Source organism: Chionomys nivalis, chromosome 16 (assembly GCF_950005125.1).
Source record: "Chionomys nivalis chromosome 16, mChiNiv1.1, whole genome shotgun sequence".
In the NCBI taxonomy this organism is placed as follows: Eukaryota; Metazoa; Chordata; class Mammalia; order Rodentia; family Cricetidae; genus Chionomys; species Chionomys nivalis.
Window position 1 is genome coordinate 3,249,396 of NC_080101.1, and position 20,077 is coordinate 3,269,472.

Sequence of the window (20,077 nt, forward strand, 5' to 3'; positions counted from 1 at the left end):
TAGAACTAACTAACTTAGTAAAACATTTCTTCCTACCACATGCTAGACGGTCTTCCTGAGATTCCACAGACAGGATGGCATCTTTGTTCCATCCACTGTACTTATCCTCGAGTTACCTAAGACAAAACTCAAGAGCACAGAGGTTGTAACTAGAGTGTGTATCTAGAGTCCCTTATAACTAAGGGGCTCAGCACCTAACTAGGGCACCTCGTTTGGTACCGCTCGGCAGAGTGTTGCTCTGCTCAGAGTTTCTACTCATCTTTCTTTCTATTGATCTTCTATAATAAAAAAAAAAACAATACTGACATAGTCAAAGCCATTTGAGAACAAAAGACAGGAAATGTGGAATTATTCTATGATCATGTTTGAAGATGCACAGTATGATGGAGATCTGGAGGCACAGAGGTCAAACGCCAGCCTTGGGTTTTCTAGTTTTTTTTCATTTTCATATAACACCAGATATTTTGATCCATTCTTTGCATGCCAGAGAGCATCCTAGTATTTGAGGATACAAAGAGGAAAGGATATTTTAGGATTCATTTATGAGGCTGTGATGTTGTTGGAGAATTAATCTCCCTGAGCTAATTTCCCTGCTTTTAAGTAAGGATAGAAAATTTGCGGTAATTGGGAAGAATAAGAAAGGTAAATCCCAATGAATGGTGCTTAATATTTTGAATAATCAAAATATGTCAGTTTCCTTCATTAATTCCCTGTAGTTAGGTTCTAAAGATACAATTCTTCAGCTATAGATTCACCACGAAAGGTGGGTTGTACAAACACGGAACTCCTGCCAGACTTCATATTCATAGGGCACACTATGTATCTGTGTGGTGCAATGGATTCCTCTTTAATTTTCTGCATGGATTTGAGAAAACGGAGCTAATCAATAATAAACCTTTAATGATGTGAGAAGGGCTGACTGAGGGTTGATGTGCCCTGTGGGAACTCAGTGTCTCATCGGTGAGTGAGTCATAAGCCTGCAGAAGACTGAAGAACTTTGTCTCCAATAATGCAAAGACATCCAGAACCAAGTGACTAATAAGCCTTTGGTTGTAGAAACCATCAGAGAAGAAAGGTCCCCAGGCACAGAGTGGCCTAAGAAGGCTTATGTAATAATTGTTCTGCATTAATTCTCCGAAGAAGGGTAGAGGTTAGGAAAACAAGAATAGATCTTCAGTTAGGACCAATTCAGTTAAAAAAAATAGTTTAAAAGTTTAAAATTGGGAAATTGCCAGTTTTTAACATGGAAATACCCAGGAGCTGGTATGACCTCAGGCTCAGCCATATCCAAATCTTCAGAAACTATTATGTATCTTTATCTCTGTTTCACAGTTGTGGTTTTCCTCTGGCTGGTCTTCTGGTAGGCAGGCTTTCTTACCAGCAGTGGCAAGCTAGTTCCTGAACCATGTGCCACCAGCTCAGTAGGACAAAAAGGAGAGGACTTTCCCCCGGGATGATTCTGTAAAAATCTGGAAGTTTTCTCTGATTGACCAGCTAGTCACATGACTACATGTGCCACCACCAGCACTGGAGACACACACACACACACACACACACACACACACACAGAGAGAGAGAGAGAGAGAGAGAGAGAGAGAGAGAGAGAGAGGAGAGAGACAGAGACAGAGACAGAGAGAGACAGACAGACAGAGAGAGAGAGACAGAGAGAGAGAGAGAGAGAGAGAGAGAGAGAGAGAGGGAGGGAGGGAGGATGGAGTGGGATGTATAAAGCTACATTCTAGTGAGAGAAGGACTATTGATCTCCCAGGAGAAAACGGACAGCTTTACTTCTCTTGGAGAAAAAGCAGAGACGATCAACTAGGGATGCCGGTGAGGAGGAAGGGAAAGAGAAGCAAGCCAACTGGGGGTTGAATTCTTCTTTCTTATGGCTGTATGAAATTTATTTTTCACTTGTGAAATCTGTAGATAAATAGAGTATGCTTTATGCTGTTAATTTTGAATCTATGTCATCTACGAATGATTAAACGTTCCTCTAACAAATGCTTTTTCTGTCATTATCTGAAAGCCTCAGGAACTGGGGGTGTATCTGGTTTCTTTAACTTCTAATCCCACATAAAATGTTATTGTTAGTTCTCAACAGAAGTAACATTAAAAGTCTTCTTATTTTTTCAGTAATATGCACTCATTCTCTGTTTTTTTTTAATATTCTCAGCACAATCCCAGCATAATAAAAAAAATTCTTATATAACAGATTCATTTCCTGGTAAGTGTCTAAATATTTGGTAGCTTTCCTAATTTGATTTCTGTTACTATGATAAAAAACCAAAAGAAACTTGGGAAGGAAAGAGTTTATTTTATCTCACACTTTCCAGGTTATAATCTATCTTTGAGGAAAGCCAGATAGGAACTCAAGCAGGAACAGAGACAAGAACCATGGCAGAATATGTCTGACTAGCTCACTTCCTTTCTTGGTCTCTGCTACCTTCTCATATAGCCCAGGCCTACCTGCTTAGGGATGGTGCCACCCACAGTGGACTGGTCCTTCCCACATCAGTCATCCATCAAGATAATTCCCACAGACACACCCACAGGCTAATCTGATGGAAGCAATTTCTCAGTTGAGGTTCCCTCAGCTCAGAGGACACACAAGTAGTCAATAAAAACCAGTCAGTATATTGGCCATTCAGGGAAGAAGCAGGGTCTGTCTACAGAGGTGCATGGGCCCTCTGACTTCGCAGCTTTAATGACTTGCCTCCAGGAGTATCCCAGATGTGTCCTGACCTCATGTCAGCCATTTTACCTCCTTATGTTTTCTGGGTTCTTTTTCTTCTTCCTGAAAAGAATATGAAGGAATAACTATTCTATGGACGTATTATAATGAATACAGTCAATAAAGTATGACAAAAAAGAACAAGAATAAAAATTCTTGAAGGCTAGGAGATAGCTCTGCTGATAGAGCTATCAACAAGTTGAGAACCATTACTTTAGTCTGTGCCAAGCTGACATAAAACTAACCAGGAAAGAGATTGTCACAGAAAGCTACACTGGTCAAGTAGCAGAGAATAGGAGATTTCAGAATGTTTTTCTCTAAATGGGATGTCTGTATCGCATTCCCTCGGGCCAACACTCACAGATGATTGTAACGATTGTACAGGACCAGCAGAAAGACTGTGGAGCTAGAGGTGGCAGATGCCTGCAGTAGAGCAGGGTTTCCCCAAACAGCAGGGCAGTTGCATCCACAAGATCTGCACAAGTTCAAGCCAGACAGAAATCTCAGGTGATGAGGAGAGATGGGCATGAATCCCACTCCTAGACAAAAAGCTACAGACAACCAAAAGCTAATAGGACAGGGAGAGTCCATTTAAAAAAAAAATGGTTCCTGTGTGGTTCCTGGTAAGTTGACCATGCTCCCATGGAAAGCCAAAAGTCCAAGAATACATGGGAAGCACAAAACAGAAAAGATGGACTAAAAGGAGAAAAAAATTAGACAAATGTGAACAGGGAAGGGGGATGGATCAGGGAGGAGTTGAGGGAGGTGGTGAAACTGACAACAATACATTGTATGAACTTATCAAAGAACAATTTAAAAAATAAAACAGGAAACAAAAGAACACTCTCAATGAAAAAAAAAAAACCTGTGATGTGAATGGTGATCTAGATGTGGTGTGGCAAAACTCTAATGCCGGATTCAAAGGGTTCAGGCAATGGAAGACAAGGCCAACATTAGCTACACAGGAAGGTGGAGGCCAACCTGAGCTGGAGAGCCAGACACAGCCCCAAGAGTTCAAAAATAAACAGAAACACATATTGCAAACTTACATGAGTAAATACTATAAAATATTTATAGTCTCAATAAAATTGTGAGAAAAAGAATACAGCATAAGAGAGTTGTTAAAGGAAGAAATTAAATAGAAATCTACAAAATTATACAAAATACTGATTAAGACTACAAAATGCATCAAAGGTGAGAAAGAACAACAAAAAATATAGCACAAAGGAGCTAATGAATAAAATAGAGTAACTTAAATGACAATGAAATAAATTGAGTGTCTTTGTATTATAATTTACAGCATATAGTAACATCTTGAAATGACATGATGGTACTGTACCGCGTGGTCCTCTTACCCCAAACAAACACTCCTCATCCAGTCATGGGAGAACATCAGACTAACCCCAATGGAGGGCTTTCTCCAAAGTAGCAGACATGGTGTTCCCTAACTGTTAGGATTACCAATGTGGAGTGGGAGGAGAGGACACAGGGGGAATGGGAATTGGCATGTAATAAATGGAATGAAAAAGATTGTCAGTATCAAGGAAAGTATGATACATTTCCAGCTAAGTGAAGCTTAAGGATATCAGAATGGAATAGTCTACCTTGGGTGGAACCCTGGGGTAGGAAGAAAGCATTAAAAAGAAACTAAAGAAGTCAGAATGAATTACAGCCTTTAGCTAAAAATAATGTATTAATGCTGGTTCATTAATTGAAACAAACATATCATGGTAATGTAAGATAGTAATAGTATCAGAAGTGGGGTGTTGGGTACATGGGAACTTTCTACATAGTATTGGTACCTTGAAATTTTAAATGCATTTAACTGGCTCTGATATAAAGAATCTTGTGGAGGGGAGGAGGGTCCACACGTGTTGGGCGGCAAAGACTGTAGCTATCAGACCCGATGGGTGGCTCCAGAAGCAGGCTGCATGTGTGAGCTCACAGCACTGTGGTAGCACACACAAGAAAGGCACGGACATGAGTCAGATGGGGTCAAGGGGGAAGTAGACGTAGGGTCCTTCCCCTAACCAAGAAGCTATTTGCAAATGATATCGACTGACAGAGGCAAAATGAGTTTTCTCCAATGCAGTATCGCTGAGATGGTCCCCAACAGTTGGTCAACACACACACAAAACAACAACAACAACAACACCCAACAAACAACAACAATGAAAACCTCTACATTTTTGTGAACTTTTTGTTATTGTTTGGCTTTTTTGTTTGTTTTTAATTTTCACTTTTTTCTGGGTTTTTGAGAGAGAGAGCGAAGTCATGTGGGTAGGTAGGGGTAGGGAAGATTGAGAGGAGTTGGGGGAGGAGAAAGTATGATCAAAATAGATTGTATGAGACATGTTAATAAATAAGGAAAGCCCATGTCTTAGAAGTTCATAGATCATATGAAGGAAAGTACTACTGACAGCTAAATAGACAAAGTGTCAATGTGCCTTCAAAATGTCTATTTATACTCCCAGACTAAGGCTACTCACAAGTCTAATAAGAGAAGCTTTTATATGCAGGGAATGGCAGTGAATGCATAGACTTCGTGGCTGCCCAAGATGCTGAAAATAGAAATAGGGCTTGGCCCTAAGCATGCCATTTATCCTAATTCATGCAAGGCTCCTGGAACAGGGCAGAAGAGGGGATGAAAAGAACATAACATAAGAGGCAAAAAGATAGCAGGAGGGCAGCAAAGTCCCATCCTCTAGGCACAGCGCTCACAGTGCGGTCCTAACTCCCAGCAGTTGAGATCACCTGCTCTGGGCCTGCACAAGGCAATTCTCAGCTGTCAGTCACCTACTGGGGAGGGGCTTCCGGGGCCCCGTACTCCTCACTGCTGAATTGTGGGCCACTGATAGCCACTGTCTTCCATTGTGTGACCACGGTGTATTCACCAGACTCCATTGGATAGTTCCAATCCCAAAGTTACACAGATGGCCCTGGCAAAACCCAGAGGGACACGAACAAAATGAGAAGACATAAATGTCAGAAAGAAAGTACCCAGGAAGAGGTAGGGAAGAGGAAAGATGGAAGACAGTAGGAATGAGAAAAATCAGAATTCATTATATGCATGTGGGAAGATGCCAAAGAACAAATTCAATTAAAAATTAAATGAAGCCGAGAAGGTCAAAATGTTCAGGACAAGCTGAGATGAAGAACATAATTCTAAAAGCAAAGTTGAGAAGCCTGTGTGCCCCGATGGTAAAAGTGAAGCCTTGTCGCTGGAGGAAGGTGGCCTCTGAAGGCATGCCTATTTCGTGAGCCAAGCTAATTGGAGCCAAGTTCTTACTGTTTTGCTCCACTTCAAAAGAAGATTTCAGCAGGAATGCTAAAGTTTAAATAAAATATATTAATACAATATAATTGCCTTATTAATACTGAATCACACGGGATTTTTCACCCTTTCTATTAAGCTTTTGTTTAAAGTTTTAGTACTAGTCTAGAACTACTTGAAAGGGATTCTTTGCAGTTGCCTGTTTGACAGTGTGGCAGCCTGTCATGAAGACTTTCAAGAATCCTGCATATGAGAAAAACAGCTTTCAACACATACTTCCACTCTTCACGCCAGGACTGCGATTTAATGCTTACATTCTCTTATTCTTATTCTATATGGTTTTTTGCCAACAGGAGATCTTTCTCTCTCTCTCTCTCTCTCTCTCTCTCTCTCTCTCTCTCTCTCTCTCGCTTTCTTTCTATCAGGACACTTGCTAGACAAAGCGTTTATTTTATAGAAGGTGCATCACTGCTTGAAATCTTTTCCCCGAGTTCTAAAGCATACCTCAGAGGCCGGCCTCACCCATGGGAAGCACAGGAAACCCCAGTTCTAATTGAACTGCTGCACCTGACTCAACCTGCCCGAGAACTATTAAAGGGTCACCATAGGAAATATCCCACAGTCAGTTTACAAGGTCATATTTCTGCACAGCACAGCAACAACAGAGAACATGGCATGTTCACTCTAGTGTTTCTTATCTTCTTGTCTAATTAGTTTGTTTGCTTATAGGCAAGGCCTTACTTTGTAGCATTGGGATCTAGGTTTTTCTGCTTTAACCTCCTGAGTGCTAGCATTTCAGGTGTGAACTTCCGCAGCTGGCTCTAGATCTAGTTTATAAACAGTTTCTCCTTCTACTGGCTTATTTCTTTGTCAAAATAAAAAGATGCACATGCAGTTATACAATAGGCTGTATGGGGCTAAATTCCCATAACTCACTTAGAAATAAGCATGGGTTGGACAACAGGGAAGCCAGTGGGCTGAGCTACTCTGGGGCTGCATGGGGCTGACTGGCCCAGGAGGTCACTCAGGTCAAGGATGCTTTGTAAGCTTGACCCAGACACAGATTCTTATCACCGGGATGACCACATCTGCTCTGCTCTTAGCAAGAGTGAAGCAGAAGCTTTGTATGTTGTGCCTGTTAAATGAGAAAGCAAAATGAAATTAAAATATCTCAAGGATCTGTGTCTCCCAAACCAGGATCTTAAAAATACCCCAGCTGATAGGTCTTTACTGAAGAATTAAGTAATTCCGGCCTGCTGTTTTCTTTAGAATAATACCTCCTCAGAGTGATGCAAGGAGAAGCTGTCCAGGCTGTTACAAACTATCCATCTTGCTGACCTACACTCTGAGCTCTTTGGGAGATTCTGATGCTTGAACAGCATCCAGGAACCAGCATTTAAATAGTACTTCAGGCAGTCTGGGGCCATCTGTTGGGAAAGTGCTCCAAATAATCTTGATGGTGTGGTCCTGTGAAATCATACTTTTTATTTAACGATAGGACTCTATTTTGTTCATTGCAGTATTGTTGGTTTGTCTCAGTGAGGAGTTTTGTGATTCTGGGCAACTTGTTTCTCTGGTCTGAGTTCCTGTTACAAATGCAAAGGCTTATTCCATTGCTTAGAGTCGTTTGGCAGCCTCTCTGAAAAATCTGAGAAATGACCACATAGGGAGGATGCTCCCCCTCCCTTGGGCACCCTTCATTCCTTCAGCTGCTTCTGTGCCCTGCACAGATATTTTACATGTTGATAATGTGGGGTTTTGCATCTATGCTTGTCCAGAGATTTTATTCTAAGTCAGGTGTAAATGGTACTAACCCTGCCCCCTCATTCTTAGAAGTGAAAGGCACCCATCACCCAAATCCCCATATATTTAAAGTGTGTCTGTCTCTTATTGAATTTACTGTTTCCAGCTGTGCAGAAATACTTATGCTTAGGTCTGTACATTTTATCTTCCATTAGACTCTGATTGTGTTTTGTTGTTGTGTCCCAAATAAGAAATATGTGTTTGGCTTTAAAAGAACTCACTAGTTTAATGAACAGAGTTTGTTAAATTGTAGTAACTCATATCTTTTGTAAATGTTCAATCATTTACTTGTTAAGCATCTGGCACCTAACCTGTGGTCTGCTATAGTCTGTGTAGGCTTGGTGTCATGAAAGTAAAATGTCTGCTTGGCCCTTCATGCTGTTGTGTGGATATCATTATCTATGGTGAGGTAAATGTCTTCTTAAAGGTTAAATGTTTGTGATGGCAATAAACCAACCAAGAAGACTCAAAACAGGAAAGACATACATCAATGCATTCATCGGTGTGCTTTGCCCAGTGAAGAGATGTTCAATATTTTTCCTTTTAACACTTCAAGATCTTTTTCCTTCCTCCCTTTCTTCCTTCCTTCCTTCTTTCCTTCCTTCTTTTCATTCCTTCCTTCCTGGGTGTGCATAAATGTTTGTGTGTATATATGTATGTGTGTGTGCATTATGTGTGCCATACATAGATAAACAAGAATGGACACTTGGACTAAATTTGAAACCAGCACATGAGGTTGAAGTGATTTGCTTCTTTTCTGTGTGTTCTTATTTCAGATGACGGAAAGCTGTCCTTTGAGGAATTTAAAGCATATTTTGCAGATGGAGTTCTCAGTGGAGAAGAACTACATGATCTCTTCCACACCATCGACACACACAACACCAAGTAAGGAATATTTCCTATCGGCGGACTCCGTAAATGAGGTGGAGAGGGTGTGGATGAGTCACTCAGAGACACGTCGAGGGTACATTCTGTAGTGTTCAACTCTGAAATAGCCTTTCCTAAAAATGCAAATGCTCTAAAACCCTTCAGAACCTTTCAAATAGTTCTTCTGTATTAATTTTAGATTGCATCCTCTTTATAGAATACAAAACAAAGAGAGCATGATAAATATAGTCCATCACTAATAGAAAAGTGAAATCCATCTGTCCATCTTTGGTATAATCTAAACTTCCTTTGTTTGAAAACTGTCTTCTGGGCATTATACTGGCATGCTGAGATGGAACAACTGCTCCTTGGGAGCTACAGGTAATGTCAGGCACAGGATAGCTCTGGAGAGTTGGTGCATCGGGGGGGGGCATGTGGACCCTTCTTTTGGAGTAGAAAAATTCTATTTGTGTCCCCTCCAGGCTGAAAACATGAGATAATGGGGACTTTAGGAATATAGAAGCAGAGATGTACTGCTTGTTTAAGATTACTGAGCCAAATCATATTATTTTTCACAGTAACAATTAAACAAATCTAAGAGGAAAGAGCATGGACTCAAACGTGCCTGGAGACGCGCCACGTTGCCTACTGCCTGAACGATCTCATTTTGCTGTAGGCAAAGCCCTGACTTGGTTCCAGGCAGTAAGCCAGTCTGCTGAGACAATGCTCCGGAGTCTTTACCTATGAACAGACATTTTTCTTGAGGCAAACGATTAATTAAAAATTAAATTCCCTTTATTCAAGTGGTTGAATATTTTTTAAAGAATAAATATCTAGAATCCAATGAGATTTTAATTTAAATTGGCAATGCCTTAAGTCTTTCATTGTCAGAAATAGGATTAGATTTAGGAACTGATAATTTTAGTATACTATCGAAACTGCTGCGATTGATGTCTTCGCAGGACACTTGGGAATCCCAAAGAAGGGATAGGTCAGTGTGGCTCAGAAACTGAGATAAGAAAAAGTAGAAACTACATAGGCATAGAAGTAGAGGAAAGTGGGGAGAACATTTCAGTAAAGAGAAGGCACGATCCAATGAGCACACGGGAAATACATAATGGGCTTGGTGTGGTTTTCTTGGTCAGGGGAAGGGAGGGCACAAGAGTTGATGGAGTGGGCCTGGGAGGACTGGGAAGCTGTTGAGTTTGGGATGAAATTCCCAAATAATCAATAAAAATACAAAAAAAAAACCCACAGGTAATTCCATTGTGTGAAATTCTAAATAACAAATAAAAATAATATGTTAGAAATAAAATAGATGTTCACAAAATAAAAAAAAGGGACATGGAGAAAGTTCTGGGTGCATGAGATGAGGAAGAGTTAGTTCTGATTCTTAGAGTGTCATTTATATATCTAAAAGGAAGGGAAGGAACAGAGTAAAGAATGGGTTGGATGAGAAATAATGTATATCCTGAGTTTTTAAAAGTACTTCAACTTTATGCAAGGCAAAGGTGAACTAGTCAAGAACTCTAGCAACGTCTTATAGGTCACTGTGATTCCAGTGAGGACCCAGCTAAAGTGATCGGGATGGAGGAAGACAATAGCTCTTAAGTAAACCTTAGATGGATTCTGAGGAAATAGAACATTCGTGCATGGAAGGAAGCCATCGGGAGGAAGGGATTCAGAGGAGGCAGAGGCTCCGTTTGTGTCTTAGGAATCCGTATCCTGTTGGAAGTTGGTACGCTCACACTCCATCAGGATGCTGGTGGGTTCCTCCTTAATATGTCAAGTTTTAAAAGTATCTGGATTTGGAACATTGAGGTTTCTGGCTTTAGAATTTGGTGTCACAAATATCTTTCAATTGCATATTTACTCAAGTTAAGGAGAAAGTTTTCACTTGGTTTTGTTTGTTTGATTTTGCCTTTTATTTACGTTTTTAATAGTTTGTATTACTTTACATACATTTAAGATTACTGAGTACCAAAAACTGAGATGAGTAATGATTTATACAAACCTAAAGAAGTGTATATTTTTATTCCTTGTTCTTACATGCGTTAGCAACAACCATGTTTTCTGGCATAATTTTAATCAATTTAAAATTAAAAATATTAGTTGGGGACCTCTGAATTATATTCATGAAATTCATCCTTAGAAGGGGGGTTGTCAGTGTCAAGCTTTGATCTCTTACAAAGATTAATTCAGTCTTCAGCATAGAAATCCCAGAGCTTTATTTTAAGCAAAAAAAAAAAAAAAAAAAAAACAAAAAACAACTTTCATCTTGCATGAGCCAAGTTTGTGCTCTATATGCCAATTATTTCTCTTTTTCTACTCACTTTCTCAGGACATATGTTATCCTCCCAAATGCTGATGCTACCCGACAACCAAACTGCTCTAATGTAGCCATGTGCACAGCCTGGCCCACCAGAAGCCAATTAACATTGGTGAGGTGGAACCACGCCAATTAACTCTCTTTTCACTTTTCGCAACTCCCTGGTCCTTGTCCCTCCCAATGTCTGCTGGTTGAAATTTTCTTGGCTATAAAACCAGTCTTTTAGAGAAGTTTAATTATGGCGTGTATCTACAATGCAGTAAAATTAATGCACATTAAGTATCAAAGCTAGGCAAATTATTTCTTACAAAATGGGATGCCCTGGTTGAGATAACTTTTTCATTCATTTCCAAGCCAACCTATGAACACTGCCCCTTGTTTTTAAGAAAAATGTCTCACATTCACCGTCCATGATGCAGCAGGAACTTGAGCTCAGTGCTCAGAAAAATCTCTCCCTAAGGTGAATCCCCGCAGCATCTGTTGTTTGATGCTGTGTTAGTCTTTGAGTGTGGTGAATGGTTTTTCAGAAGTTGCATTCCCCACACATCTAACCCCAACATTTTGCTCAACGCAGAGTTTTTAAAAATAAAAAGACCCCTCAGGGGAAGGAGAGAAATTTGAAGGCATCATTTGTTCAACTCTCTATTATTTTTTAAATTAATATTTTAATTGATAGGGGTTTTATTCATTAGGCATGAGCACTCAGAAACTTTTTCTGTAACAATATGATACTTGAATTAGATGGTCTAATGAAGACAAGATTGTAAAATTAGAGACATTGTTCACAAAGAATGGCATTATTAAAGACTAACTTAAATTTAGTAACTGTGAACAAGCTAATATTTCAAAATAAATTGAAAATTTCCCCTTCATCTTATTAATACTTTATAGCTTCAATATCCATATTAATTGTCTTCTTTCTAGGGAAACATGCCTAATCTTTCTTTTTTATGAAGAGAAAAACATGTTAACCTCCCAACGATTTCAGTTAGCCTTCTTTATTGCAATCCTCCCAGCCACAGAGTATGTTTCCTAGACATACATTTGTCTTCCCAACAAAGAAAAGAAAACTTATTCAGAAAAGAATACTCACAATGCTATGAATATTTAAGTTTGGGAAAATAATACTAGGAAAAAAACCCTAAATTTATAGCTAGGTGTTCATAAATGAGGGCCACCACCCTGGAAAAAGTCAAAAATAGACATAAAATTGTTAGGTCAGGGAGAAACTTTCACAGCACACAGAAAGTACTTTCTCTCCCTAGAAAGCCAGCATAGCTACATTTTGCAATCAATTAGATGAAAATAAGAAAATTTAGCAAAAATCCTTATGGTATTAGTCATAGCAGAAGCAGGGGAAAATCTCCCTAGAGACCTAAAGCAATTCTGCCTGTGAGCTGCACTTAGGAGCTCCAGATTGTCAGGCTAGACCAAATGGTAGACCAGATGGAAGTTTTGCTCATGATGCAGAAAGTGAGCATAAAGAAAAGTATCCCAAGACTCTCAGAGAGGGGCTCATGACTAGAGACTCATACGTTCAAATAGAAGATTCTTTGTTCCAGACTAAAATAGTTTTTTTTTTTTTTTTTTTTTTTTTTTTTTTTTGGATACTGAGCACTGATATTTCAACCCTGTGCTTGTCGACTCACTGACGCTCACCAGAGTGACAGAAATATCACCGACTACTAAAACGAGTTAGTTCTGGAATTGAAAATATTCTTTCTTATACTAAACTGATTCTCTCTCTCTCTCTCTCTCTCTCTCTCTCTCTCTCATTTCTACTTAGTCTGCTCCTTGGGGTCATCCAGAATATGAATATTTTATTTCATGTCTCTCCGACATTTAAAAGCAGTTTTTATGCACAAATGATGAGATTAGAATCCCATAATAATTAGAGAGTAATTATATCAAAGGGTTTGTTTCAAATGGCTGAGATATGCTTCATCTGAAATAGAAAAAGGGTTTTAGCCTACATTTATGCATGACCGTTAATTCCTAAAGTATGATAAGTTGGTTGATAATGCTACTGCCTTCCTTGAGTTATTCATCACACTGCTTAAGGGGAGACATAAACGCTGGGGCTCTCTGAGAGGATGTGTGGTAGAGTTGTGCATGGCATTGTGATTAGAAAGCTCATTGCCATTCTAACATTGAGTGAGACAGATCTCCTTCCACTGGCACTGAGGATGTGGGAAGTAAAACCACAAATTTAGTACCTGGAAAAGTAGAGTAGTCCATAATCCCAGTTGTCGGTTACAAATATGGAGTGGGAAGTGATAGAGCTATAGGGCAAAGGAATAATTGACCAGAAAAGTTTATAACAGAGTGGTCAGCCTGGGCAAGCCAGGGTTGAGTTTTAATAGTTAAGGTGAGGAGCCCTGGCAGAAAGGTACTTGCAACTCAAACTGGCCAACAGAAGTCAGCACCAAACACGGTCTGTTTCGACGCATGACTAAAGTTTACATGTAGAAACTAGATAAAGGGTTTGTTGATCCTTTGTCCAACCCCAAAGGCTCCAGTTTTGAGACAGCCGCATATGGAAACTGCTTGTAAGAGACATGGTATTTAGTATGATTTGGATGAAGGATGGAATCAAAGGATTCTCAATACTGCAGAGCTAGGAAAAATCAGTTTTTGAACAGATATTCCTCATTCTCTCCCTGGCTCAACTTGGTAAAAGGTCACAATAAGGAAAATGATACTATAAAAAGAAGGACTTCTTTGTGAGTGGCATAAGCCTAAATTAAGGACAACTTAAAGAAATTATAACCTTGATCACGTGCTAGATGAACCCAGAGGTGACTTTTAAGTGTGTGTGCACACGAGGCACTGGAATGCTGGTCCTCAGACTCCTCCCTGTTTTTGTTTACCTGTTCCTGCAGCTCTATCAGTTCTTATCTCAGAGGGACTGAGAGGTCAGGATGGCTGGAAGACAGCCCGGAAAACTATCAGAGAGACTGCTGTTCCTTAGTACCGCTAAAGCAAATGCCTGGCTTTGAATCATTATCCTACTTTGGTATTATGAGCACACATGAACAATTTATCCCTTTTCCAGGGGAAGGAAAGTTCGAACTGAAACCAGGATGCTGCATCTGAATGAGAAGTATAGGTTCTGGGCAGACACAACTTGAATTTCTCACAGTTTAAAGGATTTCTTACTCTGCCTCAAAAATCTTTATCATCTCATAATTTAAAGAAATATAACCATTTCCTTTTGAAGAACAAAAGAGACTCAGAGAAGCTAAAATTCTAATAATAGGTTCAGCAGAAAAACCTGAAGCTACTTATAGTGAGAAATCCTGAAGTCAGGAAATCTCTGTGCTCTAACAGGCATCCTGGTCTTGCTAAGGTATCACGGTCCTCCCCTTCCCAGTAGCCCCTTTGCCCTTGATTTACCCATCTATTTGTCTGACCATCCCATCCTCCCTACAGTCTTCTAGAACCATACTCATCACACCACTCCTTTGAGCCGTGGGGTCCATCCTGTCCTTTGTGTATTTAGGATGATTGCCAACATTTGGATGTAGTAACATCTGGTATTTATTCACTTACTCCTTCACAATTCCACCTCCTATAGATATTGAACTGTTGATTTCATATCAGTTTAACTCCTTGAGAATTTAGAGAATAGAAAGACTTGTGTCAGCTGGGCGGTGGTGGTGTACGCCTTTAATGCCAGCACTCAGGAGCCGGAGCAGGAAGACCTCTGTGAGTTTGGGGTTAGCTTGGTCTACAGAGCGAGTTCCAGGAAAGACACTAAAGCTACACAGAGAAACCCTGTCTCAAAAAAAGAAAGAAAAGAAGGAAGGGAGGGAGGGAGGGAGGGAGGGAGGGAGGGAGGGAGGGAGGGAGGGAGGGAAAAGAAAGAAAGAAAGAAAGAAAGAAAGAAAGAAAGAAAGAAAGAAAGAAAGAAAGAAAGAAAGATTCATGAAAGAAATACTTCATCATCACATCCTTCATCCTTTGCAGGTATAGTTTTGCCCACAGAAGATGAAAAGCCCTGACTCACTTTAATTTGCTAGCAAATCTCCAGTTATTTGTTCTATTTGTCCTAGAGCTAACCCAGGACCACAGATTTTTTATTATTCATCTATTTTAAGATGTGTTTTCACTTCAGTAATTAGATAAGCCTAATTACTTACTTGGAATATCATTTTCTCTAACAAAGAAGTGAAGAAAAATAAATATATGCATTTTTGAGTATTGGTTTGAAACTCTGTTCTTTCTCATGAAGGAATTTTGTCAACAGCATCTTGATTTCTCCCTAAATCAAGTCACTCCACAACCTCTAGTGTGGGTGGGAACAGAGGTATCCTCAACCCACATGGAAGAGTAGAAAATTAATAAGCCAAATTCAACTTTACAATAAAAAAAAATATCATACCTAAGGAGATACAGAGATAATTGTACAACAGAGATAATTCTAAGGAAATTTTATGGGAAAATGATTTATCCTTAGTTATAATTTAAGAAATAAATAGGTTCTAATTTTCTCTGATAAAGATAGCAGTGAAGCAAAAATTTTACATCACATAAATTTTTCCAAAAGAATAATTTCTAAGGGAAATGTGCAATTAATAACTGAATAGGGAGACTCAGTGATTAGACAGCTACAGTCTGGGCGTTTATTTGTACCACTTTGTGTAATCTTCACAGAGACTTTGTAAGAATGCGCTACAGATTCACAGCCTGCAGTTCATCACTGCCAGTCCACCGCTGTGCTCCATAGCTTGTGCAGAGGCCTAGGATTTCCCAAGGTCTAGTTAAAAACAACATCTAAACTCCCTTCATTTTCGTGCCATCTCAAGAACGTTTCATATTTTTAGCTGTTTTATATACCAAAAATCAAAATATTTCAGGGCCTTTCTTAAAAGCCACATTCAAGTGTCTTATTCTGATGAAAAGATGGCTAGCTCCCCAGCCATAGGATATATTTGAATGTACAGTAGAGAGGCAATTATTTTAATTGCTGCCTTTATCTCCTCTCTTTTTATGTCTATTGTGTTGGGTTCTTAAAGTGGGAGTTGCTACATTGTAGAAAAGTTATTCTTTTTTTCTGTGGACATTAATTCCGTTCTTCTCCCATTTTCCTCCTTCATACCTGGAAGGCAGCTTCTACTTTTAGCCCTCTCACCGCCACCTTTGCTCACTTTGCTTTATTTTCTCACTGTTCTTTGGAAGCCTCCGAGCTTCACTGTTTTCTTAAATCATCTATATTAGAAGCTGCAGTTCAAACGTTTTCGGTCTGATGCTACCTTTGGGTTGCGATCCATTCGTCCCCATGAAGAATGTGAACTTTCCCTTAGCCTTAAGTGAACTCCCTCACTGAAAGCATGAGAAGCCATGGGCATTGCTAAAGGTCTACACTTTATTTTTATTTGAGTAGCAATAAACTGCTACTCAAAATAAAATTTCATAGGGTAAATTATTTATCCATAAGCATCGTCTTCTTTCTAACTTTACTATTATTGACCAAATGAACAAAATAAATCAGTAAAAGTGGAACAGCCATCTCTCTAAAGCACACAATACTCACCTCTCAGACTGTTTCTTCCCACACACCCAACAAACCAGCAAAAATTTGCTCTTAGGAAATTACCATCACAACCATCTCAGTACAAAGTTTCTATTTTTAAAATCACATTATTCTTTTAAAAAAGTTATTAAGGCAGGAGTTATTTCAAAAACCTGATATCATTATTTTTAAAGTAAAGGATTTTCAAAAACAACTTCTCTGAAAATGTTTCCCCAGCTGTCTGTGTCTCCCAGCATTTAAATCTCCCAGGCAATGTCTTGAGGCCGTGAGGGCCTGGAGAGGTGGTTCAGTTGGGATGAGGATGTTTATAGAACACACCCTTGGGAGCTTGTTACCCCTTTCAACCCACTGGCATATTGATCTTGACCATCAAAGCCTCAAGAACTAGGATAATAAATTTTCTGTCATTTATTAATTACTCAGCCCAAAATATTCTTTTAGATCACTCAGAGAGATTAAGTCACCCATGAATAAGAGAATAAAAATAGCATGGTTGTTGTAAAATGAACTGAAATAATACAGAAAGTCCCAGGTCAGAGCATAGAACACCTGGATCCCTGTCACTTTGACATAATCACAGGAGTGTCTGCTTAAAATGGCTTCTAATTATATATTCTAGTTTGATCATGGAAAACTGTTTTCTTTTGTCTTTCTTTTCTTCTACTATTTACCCTTATTCTACCCTGTAGCCAATCTTTACCACCTGAAAAATTGCTTCATGTGTATTGCTCAACAAAGTATGTTATGTGTTTTATTACATACACCTGTTTCTAAGTTTCGCTATTAGATTGCATTTTCTGCATTTTCATGGGAACATAAACTTTTCTCTATAGTAACTATATCAATTGCAATTGTAGATCTGTTGTACTCATTGTTTAAAGCTCTCCTCCCCAAGTCTGAACTTCATGCAGGCAGACATCCTGACTACTTTATTTTTCATTGATTTTTTTCTTCCATTATATCCAGCATATATCATGAGCTTAATAAATATTTGAGAAGGAAAACACATTCCTCCTCTTTTGTATCTCCTGCTGTGCTCTTTGCTTGAATACCCTTGCTTCTGTGTGTGGTAAAGTTGCCAGTCATGAAAGTTTATCAAACTCACTATGCAGCAATGCCGCAATGTATGTGTAAGACTCACAAATTCGGCAGCCTCAGGCTTGAATCCCTTCATAGTCTAGTGTTGGAACATTGAGATTATTCTCTGCATTGAATCTTCATTTCTTTGCTAAAAGAAGGAAGCCAATATAATAAGCCATTTTTACAAAACTTACCAACAGTATATAAATAGCTGCCCCAAACAAGAACAAAACAAAGATGATTAAGATGTATTCATTAACCTTTCCAGCTTCTCTTGATCATCTTTCTTTTAGGTTTTGTAATTATAATCCATGCCTTCTTAAAGCACCATCTAATTATATAATGTCGTTTTAAATAGTTGTTTTATTATCTTGTTAATCTTGTCTCCAGATCTAATTATAATTTCTGAAACAAGAACCGTTGTTTACTTGCGATCACTGTACTAAACTTTAAATAGTTAACTGATTGGTTGACACATAGACATGTATATTGATTAGATGTAAGGTATTTTTGCAGAGGTATATTTATAACAACTTAAGACCCTATAGGTTGCAGAGAAAAAGTAACGCCACTGACAGGATCTATCATATAAATTCTTTAATTGGCTCTTTAATTTGGAACCCAGTAGATGCTTAATTTGGCTTAAGACTGAATGCAAATTAGTATCAAAGGATATTTCTCTTAATATAATACTTTAATCTTGTGAACCAAAACCTGTAAAATGTAATTTAAAGTATAAATGTGAATTAATTCCCTATTTTAACAGACACAGATAGGTACAAATGAGTAATTTATTTTTCCCAATATTAATAGTTCTTCATTTATATGTAAAATGGTTTCTATTGCTTAGGAATAAGTGCTAACTACATAGAATATTATGCTCTTCTCTGACCTTAAAAGGTTTCTCAGTAAGAAGAAGATAGACTAAATAACAAAAGCATTTAGCACTTATCCCAAAATCTAATAGGGTGAGGCTGAGCACCAGCCTCGAGAGAACATTGGTGTTCTTGTCTCATTCACTAACGGCTTTAGGGGTTTCATTTTGTTTTTATGATTTTCAAGGATTCTATCTTTAATCAACTTCAGATTAAGCATAGTGATTCAGCATGATTAGAAACCTACCTCTATTGGACCATGGGCTGAGGATTTGCACAACTGATTTTCTCTATCCTTCCATCCTGGTTGCATGGGGCTGAAAAGCAGAAAGACTCACTTGAAACCACAATGAAGAATTTCTTTCTGCTGAGGTTTTTTTTTTTCTTTTCACTGTGAAAATCCAGACAGTCAATTTTGATAGTGATTATTCTGGCTGAGATCGCAGATCCCATGAAATCAGTCATTTATTCCCTACATATTCGGTTATTTCTCCGTTAATTGCCCATTCGTCACCTGTAACAGATGGAGCACATGCCGTCTCTTAGATATGAATAGTTACTTCATATTCAAGAAAAGCTGACATATTCATGGATGGGAAATTGTTTTCCAAATAACTTATAGAAACAAACTTTTGTTCCAATATACGTGATGTCTTCTATTCCCCATGACTGAGAAGTAAGGCAAGACCCTCACCTCTTGATATTCCCATCCATATTTGACTGTAACCCACAATCTTCACAGTGTTTAATTTTGATGATAAAATATAATTTATCATGGCTGCGAATTACTTTATTATAAATAATTGCTGTGTTCAAATAAACTATCCTTTAAACAACTTTATGTCTGGAAGTTATTTGCAGGCAGCTAACTGTTAAGGCAGCCAGAGGTGCTTGTATAATGCATTGATCTCAGGGAGATCTCCTGCCTTACTGTGTCCAAAGGTCATTGTTGAAGAAAAGACTAGGGACAGGGAAATAGAATACCATTGCTTGAAAAGTATCAAACTCTTTTCTATGGATTAGGAAATAAACAGAGAGAATTACTACTTATTATCATTTTATATTTTTTTCAGAACCATAAATAATAATCTTTAAACTGTGTCTGGTATATTTAATTATCTTTTGTAACACATCCAACCTTTTCCAACTTCATGGCAAGAAATTATATGTGTACTGGATTTGTTTAAGTGAGAAAAGCTGAAAAGCAGTATCCAAAATCAAATTTGTTGCTTGTTATCTTATCTAGTTACTATGCTTTCCCACCTGTATTCTGCATTCTCCATAATTGGATTTTAGGCCAATATATTTTAAGTTTCATTGTTTTCTATTATCCATTAATTGTATTGATACCTTGGATGATTCGTGAAAATGCATAGAAATAATGTATTTTAAAAGATATCTTCAGAGATATATATTCCAATGAAAAAAACTAGGGTATGCCGCCCCACCTTCCCTGAACAATCATGAGCTCACTCATCATTGCCCATGCTTGTAGGGATGCAGGACTGTCTACTGGAGCGTGGATAGAGTCTCAGGAAAGAAACTGAGCTTCCCTCTCCTGTGAGTTATTAATTTTCTCTAG

The 20,077-nt window shown here is 38.5% G+C and overlaps 1 protein-coding gene across 1 annotated transcript in view; it reads left to right on the plus strand.

Moving 5' to 3' along the window:
• Positions 1–20,077, plus strand: part of Necab1 (N-terminal EF-hand calcium binding protein 1) — a 139,515-nt gene that overhangs the window by 17,377 nt on the left and 102,061 nt on the right. Inside the window, exon 3 of the mRNA XM_057790417.1 lies at positions 8,585–8,693. Coding sequence (XP_057646400.1) covers positions 8,585–8,693 — 109 coding nt within the window. The remainder of the gene's footprint in view (positions 1–8,584; positions 8,694–20,077) is intronic.